Genomic DNA, 16,684 nt, shown 5'->3' with positions numbered 1-16,684 from the left:
TGGGAATGCACAAGAAACTGGGAGGGGACACAGCGAGGACAGCTCACCCAAACAAGCCAAAGTGGTATTGCATACCATATGATGTCATGCCCAGAATATAAACTGGGGGGAGTTGGCCAGGGGGCACTGCGGCTCGGGGATTGGCTGGGCATCAGTCAGCAAATGGTAAGCAATTGTATTGTGCATCACTTGTTCTGTATATTCTAGTAGTATTAGTAGTATTTTCCCTTCCTTTTCTGTCCTATTAAACTGTCTTTATCTATCTCAACCCATGAGTTCTACTTCTTTTTTTCCCCCTGATTCTCTCCCACATCCCACTGGGGGGGGGGGGGGGGGGGGGGGGCAGGGAATGAGCAAGCAGCTGCGTGGTACTTAATTGTCAACTGGGGTTAAACCACGACACTCACTCAGTTGTTTAAAAAAATAAACTACCAAATCATTCTCCATAAATTAACCATAAGCCTGATTGAGATCACAGAGATTTTTGGAAAGCTGCACTTGGACATTTTTACCATTTGGTTTCTGAAAACATATCTTCCATTCCTGTGCTAGTATAAAAGTCTGATGCAACTCAAATATTCAAAGATACTGGTCACAATCCAGACTCACTTGACACTTCTGCTTCTTTTCCTGCACTTCATTAGCCATTTAATTTCTCTAAGACAATGACACTTAGAACATGATTTAAAAGGCAGGGTAAAAATAAACAGTCACAACAGATGACAAACATCAAGAACATTACATATTTTGGTGTCTGCATTGATTAAAAATTGAATTCGTGCAATACGCTCAAATACATTTCTCACAGAAACACTACCTTTCTGAGAAGCAGCCAAACATGTAGCTTTACTTTTTCTCACTACTTTGCATAGTCACAATGGTTTTTACTCTTCGCTTCTTCAGCTGCACCCCTCTTGTACATAAAGTATACGTGAAGGCATGTATGTACAAGCTAGTTCAGGGCTTTTCTGTGATTCATTCCTTCATTCATGACTAAAGTTTTTTCAATGAATAAATGTTTGTCACTTAAATTTCCCATCTCATAGAGAAATGGCTTTGCTTGATTAAGCAAGTTAGTGCTGCTCCTAAAGTTTAGAGAATGGCAGACTTTTCTCTAGTCTAGCTTGCATATGAAAACTCTGTTATCAAATCCAGTGGTAAAATATTAGTGAAGTTTAACTCAGAAGGGTGGGGGGTGAGGGGGCACACATAACATCAGAAAAAATACCTGTCTGACGGCAAGTTCCTTATTGCTTTAAAACTCTTTTCAGAGAGATTACACTACCAGACTGCACTGCAATCACAAAGACACTACATGTGTTTCAACAAACAAACAAAAAGCAGGACTTCCTTTGTCTCTGACATACATGTAGTTGTATACTGCAAGCAAACACTGATGAAGTCTGTATTATCCACAGAAACTGTGTGAAGGGGAAGCTGGACAAGACTACAGAACTGGAACAGTGCTGCAAACTCACTGTGAGTCAAGTATTCCCTTCCAAAAGCTCAGCTGTTTGTTGCATATTGCCCATACACTTCTGGTGGTTTTCTGCAGTCACTAATGCAAGTTTTCCTGAGTACTGCTAGCCTAGAGATTGAGCACTGTCTCCTCTATGAAAGGACACAGGGTGCTCAAGTGTCATTAGCAGATGGCAAATTCAAAACTAAGAAAATACAACATCCCATAACATGCTCAGCTGTGAAACTCTGCACACAAGCCCAGCCACCTTCCATGGTCCATTTTCTCACACACCTCCAGCATTCACAACTCTAAAAACAGTATAAATATGGCAATCATAAAGGAGAAAGTGCATCACCATCACCTATTGTTCTTTACCAATCTGAAGTGAGACCACACATATCAAAAACATGTAATTCCTTAAGGCCTAGAGGCACAAACCATCATTTTCTAGCTAAAACCTTTTCATTCAGGCACACAAAAGGTTTTCCGAACCCTGTGTGTTATTTTGCTGCATTTTTATCTCATACATTGGCAAGCATTTGCTTTAACATTACATTTGGTCACTTCTGGTACTTCAGAAGACAGGAGAGTCAGCTCCTGATAAAAAACTGTGTCATTTTAGTTCCTGTTAGAGTCCACTATATTTTCAACATGCTCCAGGCAGAAGATGATGAAGTAATGGCAAAACTACCCAGATACAAAGACTGTAGTTCATATTCTCCTGTGTGCAAAAGACAGGTTTTCATGTTCTTTGGTGAAGAGAGTTTAGTCTGTGATGTGTATTTTTTATTCAAATGAACAAAACCACAAACACCACATTTACTGATCCAATTTTCTGTTACATGCTAAATATTCATGCTAGTAAGTACAAATATGCCTGTCAAGTCTCAGCAGTAAAACCATGACAGTATCACTAGTCAGACTTATGGTTTCAATTACAGTAACACCCTTACAAGAAGCAATATAAAGGTGTATTTAAACAAAACAAACAACCACCAAACTATTGACTACAGATACCCTCCATTTCCTCTTGTCCATTAGCTTTAGCAGTAATGGCTAACACCACGTGTCAGCAGCAGATAGACAATGCTATCAGAATTTTAGCAATTCTGTCCTGCAGTGGCATGGCAGAGGGCATCATGCCATAGCATCAGTCAGTATTTATACATCAGTGCTAGGATCTCACCATTTTAAACACAGAACACTGTAGACCTTTTTGTTGGATTATTTTCAAGTAGTTTCTAGAAGATCATGAACCATAACCTTCCTGAAATAAAGGAACATTAGTACTCTTAAAGAACACATTGTTTCAGTATGTAATCTATTGTTCGCTAAACTATATACCCTTGCAAAGTGTGGTAGGTTTTTTTTTTGTTGTTGATTTTGTAAGTCTAACTGGGAAAGTGGGGGGAAGGAACAGTTCGAACTTACCACCTGGGTTGAACCCAGCCTTTATTGCCCAAGAATTGCTCTACAATTAGTCAAACACACATTTTCCAAACATTCTCATCTTTTATGTGCTTATATACAGCAAAATTTTTCTAACCTAAACTTTTTTACATATATACCTCAGGAATCTTGATGGAGGAAGGGGGGGGGGGCATTGTTTTAGTGATGATTCCAGCAGCTTTTCTCTGAAACAACCTGAAAAATTTCATCTCGGTTGTGACTAAGAAAATGGCCTTATAAGCTAGCTCAGTTAACACATGTGAACAAATTTTTAACTGAAAATATATCTTATAGTACCATCTCACTCTTCTGCAAGCTGCCTAATAACCAGAGATGCAAATACCTATTGGAATATATATTTTTATTCCATAACCTTGAAGACTTTGGCTTTATGACTTTCAGTTGCTGTGACACAGTCCAGAGATAAAGTGATTAATTGCTACTCATGACAACAGCACAACTGTTTTAAATAGGTGGGTGAAATGACCTGGAAATACTGTTCATTGCTGGCATTAGATAATATTAAAGTCATCTAAAAAACAGCAGAAATGGCTAATCACTTAAACACTCTCTCATTGAGGTATATGGACTATTCCAACAAGAGGAGTTAAGACACTGCACATTTTTTAGCTAACTAATGACTGAGCAAGCTAGAACTAAGAGGTTCAGGTATAAACTGCTGAAATTCTCCCTGTCTGAAGTAAAACACAAACCAACTTATCTGTTCTTCCTCTCCCCTCTCTGCCTGTTTTCAATGAAAAAGAGTTCTTACGTTCATGTATCTCAGTTCAGATTTATTGTCACTGCTTTACATATTGGACCCTAACACCATCACTGCTGAACACAGAAGCAAAAAAGACTTCATTCAAGTTTAGAATTGAAAATAACAAGAAGATAGGGGCATGCCAGTGTCATATCTTTTAAAGAATGAACTACTACTCTGCTCCCCACCCTTGAATTTGCAATTAAAGGTGTTTCCCATAGGCCTACAGTTTGGTGCTCCCGCAGGGCTAACTATTGACCTAAATCAAGTGCCAAAATCATAAAGAATGGTGTTTTCTTATAAGCAGAAAATAAATGTTAGAATCTTAGAAGTTGTTGGGTTGGGTTTGGGTTTTGTTTTTGGTTTTGTTTTTTTTTTCCAAATAAGCTTACTAAGTAAAAATACATATGCTATTCTTTGATTTATGAGTCAGGACATACTGATACCTAGCACTACCATAAACTACTTTGTTCACATGAAGATATGCTCAGTCATGCTTACCTGCAAGTACGGACAAACACAACTTTCAGTAAGCAGCCATCAACATTTCAGTCTTTCAACAGTAAATGCTCCTCAAAAACCAGTTTCACCTTTGGCCCCTTCTGTACGGGCAGGACACACTAGCACATAATAGATGCCAGAAGAAAGACGAAATTGGTGTCTGTCTCATTAGCACTACTGGTACAGAACCATTACACAATCCAGGTCCACCTATTCAGGCAGTTCTCGTTATTTTCAAGTGGGATGCTCTAATACCTTAGTGGTTCTAAATTTCCGTTGCTTACCTACTGTACAGAAAATTTATCTTATGGTATTGCTATCTTTTTCCCTGGAGTTAGTTCACAGCAGTCTGGAACAATGTCCATGGACAGAGAAATACTATGGAGACATGCTATGAACATGGAAGGAATGAAATAATAACCAGTAAAAACCTTAAGGATTTTCTCTGACATGAAATAAGTGCAGCTAATATTTCTTCTAGGTTTGCATGAGAGGAAGCAAAAATGTCAAGTGTATAGGCAATTTTTAAAGGGTGAAAAATAGGAAGCAAATAGATCACCTGAAATAAGTAAAAAGTAGTAAAACACTCCCACACAACCGCTTTTTTGCCCCCCCTACAAAGCAATTTTGTATTTGACCATTGCTGTGTAGCAGCATGTATGGTAGAGTAGGCAGGGGCACTCAAACTACTATGAAATACTTGGCTTTCTTTGCAGAATAGCAGCCAAAACAAGGACAGCACACTGCAGGAACCTCAGATGAAACCGAACAGCCCACAGCAACAGTTCTAGAGTGACAATCACCTTTTCCCTGCTGATTCCTCTTGTGGCTTTGCTTATATTGCATTTCGTAAGTGTGAAGGTAAGAAGTGCTCTGCATGAATCCTACAGGCATTGAAGGAAAATTTACTGGACTCACTAAGCCCAGGACACACCTATTCAGCAATTGGATAAACTCCCTGCCCGAAGTATCCTTATCCAGCTGTGGGACATTCAAAGGCACTCAGATTAACTGTAGCTCTAAACATATACAGATACGTTTCTAGGCAGCCACAGAGACATAAAAAACCCACATTACACAGATGCTTTGGAAACAATCCGTATGTTATCCTTCACTCTGTGCACAGATATGATGGCAGACTATTTGTGACCAAAACAAACTGCACAGAACATTGATAAATTAATACAGTTCTACCACAGAAGAGGAACACCTAAAGTTCAGTATACTATTTAGCTGCCAACAAGGCAAGAAACAACACTAACATGCTTCTAAGGTTTTTTGTTCAGATAAAAACTCTCTCAGTAACACTTCTGTCTATTTCAGGAAGTCCTTTATCTGTTAAGAAATAATCTCTTCAATAGGTTAGTTATCATGTGTTCTCCATTGTGAGAAATGTACAAAATTAATTTCATTCTTTTTCGTTCTTTATTCCCATGGCCCTGAACTCCTCTATTGTCTATCTAAAAGAGTTTTGTTTGCTGTTTTGTTTATATTTCCCATGCTGTATGAAGTAATCCTTTTCTAGAAACAGTGAGGCATGAGCTAATGTATTTATTATCCCCAGTATAACTGTGTTTTCTTTGTGTTACATCCTTCAAGAAAAATCAGGTTGTTTTCTTTCCCCAGGACACAGTCCAGTTTCCAGTGTTGGGCAACAGAGTCAGAAACAGTGCCAGTTTTAAGAGTAGTTTAAAGGAATTTTTTTTAAACACCTTTACCAGCATTGTGCCGTTTATTTGCCTGTCTCTTCAGCAATCTGCCTAAGGTGAGTAACGCCTTATACTTTATACCCCTATTTTGCTGTACTATACAAAATGTGATTTAGGAAACTCATTATACCTTATCAGCTGAGTTCAGCTTTTGTGTAAAACACCAGGTAATAAATAACATCCTGCTGACTATATGTCAATTATGACTATCTGCTTAAGCTTTCTTCAAAGCCATACTCTGTTACTCCGCACAGTCTAGCTATTTTGCCTTGGATAAAAGCAGAAATCCTTCTACCCTCCAGTAAGATTTCCATAGAGGTCCAGCAGCAGAGCAATGAGCCTGCAACGGTAAGGTGATTAGCATCAAGCAGTGCTCAGTTACAAAACAGGAACTGGTATGCATGCTACAAAAATGATTGTGTTTTGATTTTTTACTTACTGTATGCTGCCTTTTCATGTTCTTTCTGAACCTTGTCCATGTAGTGGCAGACCCAGAGGTATTGCATATAGTGCTTTCAAACCATTTGTCACAAACCACCAACGAAGTAGAACTCTAAAAAGAAAATTGACATCCAACAGTTTTCTCAAAGATTGACTTAATCTCTAATTAGTCATCAAAATGACCAAAGATGATGCTAGTGTGGTTGCAGTATTAGTACCTTCTAAAGATACCAGGACTGAGCCACATAAGTCAGTTGAAATTCAATGGAAAGAAAACCAAAGCTGAAGTCTGTAAGTAGAGAGTTTTCAACTTCAAAAAGCAAAGCCTGCATAAGACCACATTCATCATGTTAAAGTTTTACAGATAAACTGTACACATACAATACATACATATTTGTATAAGGTTTATTATATTTATTTTGAAACCCCAAGACTTCCTTGTTCACTCCCCTGCCACCCCTGCCGCAGAAAAGCAAGATGTGCCAAAAACGCCATACAAAAAGAACACCAAACTTTTGGTCTCTGAAGATATACAACAGGAAAGTTATCATGTTTTCCAAATGTTTGTCATTAATTTTAACGCTATAAATCTTAAAACCATAAGCCAAATATGTTTCTGTGATTTTGTAGATAAGTATCACAATACCAGCACAATCACTAAAAAAAGAAGGTCTGAACAGCCAAGAAGATAGAAATCTAATTTCTTGTCAGCATAGTTCAAATACAGAAGTATTGATTAACAAAAGAACAGTTCTTTTGGAAAATATCCACTTCTACTTGGCAAAAATAAGAAAATTCCCTATATGAACTCACATGACAAAACTGGAATGCAGTTCTTCACAACAGAATACTATATTTTAACACAAGGTTCGTGCTTAACAGGAAATTATGTATAGAGTGTATTTAGGAACAATTTTGCTTAAGTAGCAGTCAGTGAGAGTATCACTAATTTTGTTTAATGATACTTTATTACATAACCAAAAAATACAGGAAGATCAGAGCCAACCCTAAGTATTTTTAGGTGCAGGCCTACAAAATAATTTTACAGGCCTCATGCCAGTAGGTACTTCTCACATAACTAATCCATATAACTTTGGAGAGAACCAGCAAGCTGATTCTCCATGGTTTTAGGTTACCTGTTATCTGTAAACCTGGATAATCATCTACATGTCTTATGATATAGTTAACATGTCAAAATCATCTTATAGCTGTAAAATATACTAGTGGACACTGAGAAGACTAGAGCCATCAACCTCTCTATGCAAATATGTGGGAGAGGGAATAACAGAATGACAAAAGCAAGGAAAAAATCACATACAACCTTTTCGTTATTTAAGTCACACACTTACCACTCACCTCTGCACACTCTCTCCCTACTATTAGTATAAAAGGATCAATTTACAAACAAAGGTTCATCTGCTGGGTTAACATGGCAGTGATTTTGTAAGGAGGCAGAGGGGGCCTCTGTGATGAGGCCAGAAACTGGCCCAAGCCAGACATAAAAAGCTGAGCCAATCAGTGAAGCTGGAAGCTAGTAAGTGCCTCTGTGAAAACATGTTTCAGAAAGGGTTTAAAAAAAAAAAAAAAAAAAAGCTGCTCAGCAGTTGGCAGCATGGAGAAAGTATGAGAAACAATCTTGCACACACCAAGGCCAGTGAAGAAGATGGAGGGGTGGGGTGTGTGCCCTGAAGGAAGCTGCCACCAGCGGAGAGAAGCCCACACAGGAGCAGGCTCTCTGACAGAAACTGCTGCCTGTGGAGGACCCACACTGGTGCAGGTTTATCCTGAAGGACTGTAGCCTGCGGAGAGGACCCACACTGGAAGAGTTTGCGAAGGAAAGAGCATTGCTTTCCGGTTACAATTATGCCTCATGCACATATTTCCTTCTATTTAAGGCTTCACTATCCAGATGACACACAAAAACCAAACAACCATCAGACACAAAGGTTAAATGAGAGTCATTGTGCTGTGAATATAAAATTCCTCCTGTTGAAACAAACATCCCAGAGAACATAGAAGTTAGCTGTGAGCTAGTAATGCCTACAAAGCAGTTAGCAAACATTGCAGAAAACACATCACAATGCATGCTATGCCCCCAAACAAATCAGCAGGAAATACGGCTCTCTTCTGAAAACTGAGATGATACTAAATACAAAAGCAGCAGAATGATAAAGAAAACAATGCCCTGATAGCTTAAAAGTGGTATTATAGCTTAGAGGTGGAGTCTTTCAAAATCCCTACAGGCTGGTCTGTAACAGACTGCACAGATTTTAACTTAAAAAAACAAAACCCAAAAAAACTATCAAACCATTTGTGACCAAGAAGCTAAACCCAAAATTCTGGGCCCACCCAAACAATGGAGTGTAGCACACAAGATTTTTTTGTAGCATGTACAAGCGTGGTGTCAGATATCTCTTTGAATAGGTTAACAAAACTTCCTACTTCCATATATTTCCTAAGAGTCATTCTAAAGAAGCTGATCCATCTATATGAAAATCCTTTCCTTACACATTTTAGTAACTACCACTTCAAGCTGATTCCTCCAAGGGAGTTCTGTTTGTCCCTCTTTATTAATGCTGCTTTCCCAGGGAAACCTCTAATCCTTGTACAAGCTAACTGTGTACAGGTAAACCCACTCAGACTATGAGCCTTGCCATCACAATCTAAATTTCTACCAGGTGCTTCACCAGGTGTGGCACCATCAGCAAACAATCACATAGGGTTTTTTTCCCCCTTGGGGAAGCAAGCAGAATAGGTGGGGTTTTTTCTACTCTCCAATGCATTTATCTGAACCACAACCTAAAAATTGTGCAATTAGGCAAGTAGGTAACAGGTGACCTTGTGACGATTCTTTTCATCCCTTAACAGGAAAGTTAAAAAAGCAGGAACTTCTGACTTGATATGGCTTATTAAAATGGAAGCAGGTACAAAAAGGCACTAGAAAGATGTGGCACCTAGACTTATCAAAATTGTTTTAACTGAGAGTCTTCACACTGATGAAGAACTCTCCATTCTTTGATATCAACAAGGGAATTCTGGAAATGAACAGAACACCAGTCTGTCTTATGACAGCACAGTGATCTTTAAGCCATGGCAATCACTGCCAAACACCTGAACTCCTCTCTATGCCACTCCTTCGCCATTTCAAATATAAAAAACTTTAGAGGGTTGTGGCCTGTTGTATGTTTCTGCAAAAAGCATACTACAAGAATCTTACATTATGTAACTTCTCACAGATAGTGTTCTGCAAGATTATTATCTAAATATGATTAAATCCTCCTCCTCTTAAATTGTAATCTACTGTCATATCTCCAGGCTACTGATCTCTTTATGTAAGTGATCAAGTGGCTGCTGGTCACCCTGTAGACAGCACTTGTACTCTAGTATTCTTACCATAGGACAGTTGTTTTACCCTCACTTTTAACAAGGGTTGGTCACTTTTATATTCACTGAGACACATATCATCATTAAACAAAGTCAAAGCCAATGATCGGAGCCCACAGTTTAAAGTGAAGTATTTTGGAAGTTAGTTATACATAAGAATACCAATATTAACAATTTTTAATCCCTCTTTAGTATGAAAACAAGTTCTCAAGTCTTGGACTTTACCAACAAAATATTATTTTGTGTAGGCTAACATTTCTCTCATGGAAAAAAAGCAGCTTTGCAGAAAGCATGCTGTTAATTATGTTTCATTTAGTTCGATTTTCATGTGTCTTAAGGATTAAGTTACTTCATCATGAATATGCAACAGAAAAAAAAACAACTTTGGTGACATGTTAGCATCTGTGTTCTGTTACGTAACTGAAATATCAACTATTTATCTAAGCTGTCACTAAGGACACAAATTCACTTTCATAAAGGTTTTTAGATATACGTATCTTGTCTGTAATACATACTATTCGTATCAGACAAGTTAGATACCAAGCTTCACAGAAGTTGTAAAGTTTGCAATCATAACCACAGCTCATCTGGTCTGGTGTGGTTATACAGCAGACCTGCTTAGCAGAGAACAAAGATATTTACCTGTGTTGATCATGTGGATTACTACTTACTCTTAAGAGAACGCGTAAAGAATAATACAAAAGCACAGGAAAAATTGGTGTGCCAAATAACGAAAGAGTCATTCAGAGAGGGTTGGTCACTACATATAGTGTGATCAACTTAGTGATCAACTGATAACTACTATGGAAGTTTTTTCAGATTTTCAGCTAAGTGTTTAGCTGGACATTTACATTTCATACTTTCCAAAGGAGACAGTTTTAAAAATTCACCCTGAAAGCAGGCAAGGAAGATACTTCAGTCAGTAGAGATATAAGCACTTCAGACTACTTGGGTTTGCTGCACTTTTTAAAACTTGAGATAAGAGCCTATACATGAAGAGCTACATACCACAGAGTAGATGAACTGTGGTCCTATGGCCACGCTGCTAACCACAGAAACCTTCAAAAGTTTCAAGTTTCTTGCACTGAACAAGTTCAAGATGTCAATGCTAAGCAACAAATTTCTTCCAAAGAAGTTTCATATTGATGAACCTGTGACTAAATTTACAGAATGTTGACAAATTAATCCAAAGTAATTTCTTTCCTTACCCAGTATTGGGCTTTCCTTGAGAAAACATTTACTATCAGATGAAGTTATCAACAAATATAACTTTTCCAAAAATAATTTTCCATGTGGCTGATATTTGTCAATGTGTATGACAGCATTTTCAAGCAGTGTATTACTCCTACAACCTATTCTCTATCTGTCCATGCCTGTGACTTCAGCCATTGGCCAGCATAAAATGAAGTACAGCAGCAATTTGCTGTCATTTCACACACTGTTTTGGGGTGATTTGGGGGGTTTCAGGGTTTTTTTTTTTAGCTTTTGGCACTGTTCAGAGACGGAATACACCGTTGCCTTTAGGAGTATAGCTGAGAACTCTGAAAATACATTTTTCAAGTCTCGGGTTAGACTTAGGAATTGTTGACTCTTAACAAAGAATTATGGATGGTAAAAATGTGATTAAAGAGTTACAGTTTCTTTCCAATTTCCTGAAAAACACCTTTGGGAAAAATACCACTGCATTTCTGAATCACACCACCATAATTTTTGAAAAAGTACTCAAAAATGCACATAACTGGAAATAACTATAGCCCATTTAAGAGCTCTCATGTGGAGTCATCATGTTTTCAGCATTTCCCGTGGGATTAAGAATCTGAGGATCTCTTCCACCACACCGTTACGAGGCACAACACATACAGAACAGCTAGAACCTTAAAGTAGAAATGATTGTTTATGATGCTATACAATATGTAAAATATGCTCTTGTTTTCCTAGTCCACAAGCAGTGGCTGAATGAAAGAGGGTATCTGTGTACTGAAATCAGAGTAGAGGATCAATATAAAGACATTGCTTTAGAAAAAGAAAATCCCAAGACTACAAGAACTTGCCATCCCCCCATACAATACTGCAAAGATACAGCCTAGCAGAGGTGACCTGAATGGGAGGAGCTGCTTGGAAGTGCAGCAGATGCACTGAGAGGATTATCATTGTCCTATTCCATGAGTTTCTTGGAAAGTACCTTTCCTCAGGCACTTTGAAATTGTTCAGGTGAACAAACTCTCTAGTGCAAGCTGAACATACCTTAGAAATAAATTTCAGGAGCGAAGTACACATATAAATGGGATTAATGTCTTCCTTGCACTGAGAAAGCAGCTGGCCCATCTAGCATCTTGTTTACATTCCCAAGCCATTTTTCCCCATGTTTCTCCCAAGCACATTCGCTTTGGTACTTAGCACAGGCAAACTGACAGCTGTGCATATGGGAAATACTATATGTATCATATCATTGCCTTTCATAATGCCCATTAGAATTTCTGGACCACAGGTGTCTAAGACAGTTATTACTGAATTGTGTAAAGCTAATAATTCAACAAATAATCTCAGTTTTGAAATTGGGGAAGTAACTGCTGCTGTTTTCTAGAACCCGTGCAGAGCTACACTTACATCAACTGTCCTCAGTCCAGCTGCAGGTTCTGTGAGTTTGGTTCCTTGATGCATCTGGAGAAAGAAAAAAAAATTTAAAAGAAATACACCTTGGTTTGCATCATCTTAGAAATTTTGACTCATCATTGAAACTGGCCCTTTTTTATAAACATGGTAGCAAATACCATGTTTTGTTCAAACCACAAAGTGGCTTGGGATGACTGCAAAACCTCAGGGACATTATTTTGTTCATCACGGCACAAGGCGTATTTTAGTCACTCGCAGTTATCCCTCTTTTTCTATTAAGTGATACTTACTTAGCCAGGATGTCCGTGTAGGGGCATGCAGGAGGTCCTGACACTCTCCATCAATATTCTCTCACTCCTTGTTTTAAGCGGACACTTTGCGGCAAATTATTTCTAAACCACAGCCTCTATCTTCACCCTCTGCTTCCACTGTAGAAGCAGAGATGCCGCTTTGCCCGGCTGTCCAACATATTTTGCAATAATCCTTCACTAAAGATCAAAATGCTCCAGGCCAGCAAAAAGCTTGCTGCGGCTGGGCTTCTAGACTACAGCACTAAGGCCGTCACTCCCTTGACCTGTAAGTTGGAATGATCTGAACACTGGAAAAGCAGGTTAGATCCCAAAGTCATCTAGTAAAGTCTTTTTTTAAAAGCGTGTTTCACGGGGTTGGCATTCTAAAGGAATTCTCCTTGCATTACGCACGGGACAGGGGTAAGATAAAACACCTTCTTTTAAACAGACATACAAGATACACAACCACCTCCAGCGTTGATAAAACCAAACGCAATCACGCCACGGGGAAGGAGGAGACTTCCTTTTATTCACCTGTTATTCACCTGCGGCTAAGCAGAGATCGCCCTGCCACTCTTTTCACCACTACCCAGGAAGCAGGCACCCAGGCTGTCAGGTTACTCTTCGCTCGGCACCGGCTCCAGCGCCCTCAATAAAGTCCACCTAAGAGGCAAGACCAGAGCCACCGAGGCAAGGCAGCCACGGGCAGGCGGGCGCGGAGCGGCGTGGGGGGGGGGGGGGGGGGGGGGGGGTGGTCGGGCAGCGCTTCGCCCCCGAGCGGCGGGGAGGGCGGGCCGCACGTGGCGGCGCGGCGCGCGAGGGAGCCGGCCGCGCCCGCCGCCCGCCACCGCCGCCGCCGCCGCGGGGGCATGCGGCTGTGCGACAGGACCCCCCTGCAGGCGCGGCGGCGCTGCGCGGTGCTGCTCAGCTCCCTGCTGCTGGCCGCCGCCGTGGCGCTGCGCAGCGCCACCCGGCCCTGCCCCGCCGCCCACCCGGACGCCGCCGCCCACCCCCGCTGCCGCGAGCGCCTCTACCGGGCGCTGGAGCTCTCCCCCGGCAGGAGGATCAACTGCTCGGGGATCGTCCGCGGCGATGAGCAAGCCATCCGGGAGGCCCAGCTCAGCAACCTGGAGGTTGCGAACAGAAGGGCTTCCCTGACGCCCGGCGAGTACCTGAACATGACGAAGGACTGCAGCAACTTCAAGGAGACCCGGCGATTCATCGAGTTCCCGCTGAGCCAGGAGGAGGCGGAGTTCCCCATCGCCTACTCCATGGTCATCCACAACAAAATCGAGATGTTTGAGCGGCTCCTGCGCTCCCTCTACGCCCCCCAGAACGTCTACTGCGTCCACGTCGACAGCAAGTCTCCGGCCGCCTTCCAGGAGGCCGTGCGGGCCATCGTGGCCTGCTTCCCCAACGTTTTTGTGGCGAGCCGCTTGGAAGAGGTGGTGTACGCCTCCTGGTCCCGGCTGCAGGCTGACCTCAACTGCATGCAGGACCTGCTGCAGAGCCCCATGCCGTGGCGCTACGTCCTCAACACCTGCGGCACCGATTTCCCCATCAAGACCAACGTCGAGATCGTCCGTGCCCTGAAGGTGCTGCAGGGGCGGAACAGCATGGAGTCAGAGAAGGCCTCGGGCCCCAAGCGGGCGCGCTGGCAGTACCACCACCAAGTGGGGAAGTTCATCTTCCGGACAGCCACAGAGAAACCTCCGCCACCCCACAACTATCCCATGTTCACGGGCAACGCGTACATTGTGGTCACGCGGGCCTTCGTGCAGTACATCTTTGAGAACCCCACGGCGCAGCAGTTCCTCGAGTGGGCCAAGGACACCTACAGCCCTGACGAACACGTCTGGGCCACCCTCAACCGCATGCCCGGCGTGCCGGGCGCCACGCCCCAGAATGACAAGTTCCAGCTCTCGGACATGAACGCCCTGCCCCGCCTGGTCAAGTGGCAGTACCTGGAGGGCGACACCAGCAAGGGCGCGCCCTACCCGCCCTGCACCGGCCAGCACCAGCGCTCCGTCTGTATCTACGGGGCGGGCGACGTGCCCTGGTTGCTCCAGCAGCACCACCTCTTGGCCAACAAGTTCGACCCCCTCGTGGACAACGCCGCCATCCAGTGCCTCGAGGAGCACCTGCGCCACAGGGCCCTCTACGGCCGGGGGCTCTGAGGGGAAGCCGCGGAGACCCTCGCCAGCACCTGCCTCCTCCCGTAGGCGAGTCGCAGCCGGCAGCGCCTCAGGGACGGCGGGAGACCCCTGTCGTGAGGCGAGTCGCGCGCCGCCGCCTTACCCGCGCCGGCGGAGGGATCTTGCCGGGGGGCGGGAGGGCGCGGGCGCCTTCGGCGGGCGCCTTCGGAGAAGTCGGCCGCGCGAGGTAGCTAACGGTCGGCAGAGCTGCGCGGCCCCCTGGGGCCGGGGGGGGGGGAATACGGCCGGGGCGCCCCGGGGGCCGCCTCGGCGGGGCTTGGCGGAGGGAACGGCCGGTATCGAAGGGCGGGAGGGCTCAGCCTCCCCTGCACTGCCCTCCTCCTCTCCACTGTCCCCCGACGCGCGGGCTTCTCCTCAGAGAAGGCAGCTTTCTGACAGACCGTCTTAAAGAAACGGGGGTAGTGTGTTTTTCCATTCTCCTACAGCCTGTTGGCAAAAGTGACCCCAGGGCTTCTTGTTGTAGACGGGCAGGGCCGGGTCATGGACCACGGTAACTCCACGTCCTGCCACAAGCAGAGCTGAAACTACAGTTAATTTGCTTTTCTACAAAGCACCCCCAGGCCACGCACTCCTGGCACCTGCTGCACTGCTCAGCTTAGCATCTGGCTGCTGCTTTTGCATCGGTTTAAATTCTGTCAATAGCTATTAGCCATAAGAAAAAAAAAATCCCTCAATAAAATCAAATATACTAAAATAGATGGCTCTTTGGTATTCTGTAGTCCTCTGAGAAGGACTGGTTGTGCTCCTAGGCAGAGCCATTAAACCAATTAACCCCTCTGCACCCTACTTCTCCATCTGTAATACAGGGAGAGGAATGCTTATGTAGTTAATGGTGTGCAAACCTACATTTTTGCAACATCCTCTCTCTTTCCCTCCCCTGGGAAAAGAGGTTTTTGTGAGGAGTGTTCTCAGTAATATAATTGCTGTATCCAGTAGTGTACCTGGCCTTTTAGGTAGTGTACCTGGCCTTTTAGATGAACAAAGCAATCATCCCACACGTTGTTTTCTTAAGTTTCTAGAAGCTGAAAGATTTGTGAACTTATGTATTTTACCCACATGTATTTTTCCCATCTTCTCACATTAAAGCCAGCCACTTTCCATGGATCCAACAGCTTTTTATTACCTATAATGCTGAGGGATTAATTCAGTTGTCTTTGTACTACCAAAAAATCAAGTAATTTTTTTATCAGTAAACACTCTCACCTTCATAAATTCAAGGTCTCCAGTGGAGAATTAGCATTACAAAGAACATCTGAAGCAATTCCATAGCACCTGGCTACGTTTAGAGGAAGTTAAGACTGCAATCACACAGATCTTGAAAACACTAATTTAAATAGGATGAGAAGATAAAATAACTGACTTGAAAAGGTATGTCATTGCAATTTTGTTAGACATTTTACAATTAACTTGGTTGTAAAATGCTGATCTTTAAAATGCCATGGTGATTTCACAGCAAACATTATAGGCAAAAACCCCAACTACTGGCAAGAAAAGCTCTTGAACATAAACACCCAATGTGTGTCAAATATCATTGGACATTTGTTTATTCAAAAAGAGCAAATAAAGTGATAGGATTGCTGGTCCCAGTGGGAAACTCTTTCCAACTTACATAAAGAGACATTTGCTACAACAGAGATTAAAGCTTTATGTGAACCTGATAGTAACACAGAGAATTTTAAAATGGTTTCAGCAGCAAATTCAATATTAAATAGCAAACATCTCCATGTCCAGTACATTGGTTTAGAACAAAACTTCTCTGCAGACTCAGGGTAAAAACTCAAGTCTCCCAACACAGAAGACTGCATCTAACCACTGCTGCCTAATCTGATTTTCCTTGTTGGAGCCCTTCCATTTAC

At 42.4% G+C, this 16,684-nt stretch overlaps 1 protein-coding gene and 1 long non-coding RNA gene across 2 annotated transcripts; one reads left to right on the top strand and one right to left on the bottom strand.

The window, feature by feature from the left end:
- Nucleotides 1-5,826: 5,826 nt before the first annotated feature.
- On the bottom strand, nt 5,827-13,173 carry LOC115341851. The gene is made up of 3 exons (XR_003923544.2): nt 13,059-13,173; nt 10,221-10,223; nt 5,827-5,935 (listed from the first exon to the last, which is right to left on the bottom strand). It is a non-coding gene; the product is annotated as an uncharacterized LOC115341851 (long non-coding RNA).
- Nucleotides 13,174-13,355: 182 nt separating this feature from the next.
- On the top strand, nt 13,356-14,992 carry GCNT3 (glucosaminyl (N-acetyl) transferase 3, mucin type). The gene has a single exon (XM_030015378.1). It carries the CDS (start codon nt 13,482-13,484, stop codon nt 14,787-14,789), a length of 1,308 nt encoding a protein of 435 aa, XP_029871238.1. The 5' UTR covers nt 13,356-13,481; the 3' UTR covers nt 14,790-14,992.
- Nucleotides 14,993-16,684: the final 1,692 nt, after the last annotated feature.

The sequence above is a fragment of the Aquila chrysaetos genome, chromosome 5 (assembly GCF_900496995.4).
Source record: "Aquila chrysaetos chrysaetos chromosome 5, bAquChr1.4, whole genome shotgun sequence".
Lineage (NCBI taxonomy): Eukaryota > Metazoa > Chordata > Aves > Accipitriformes > Accipitridae > Aquila > Aquila chrysaetos.
This window is presented reverse-complemented; position numbering and strand designations above follow the sequence as displayed.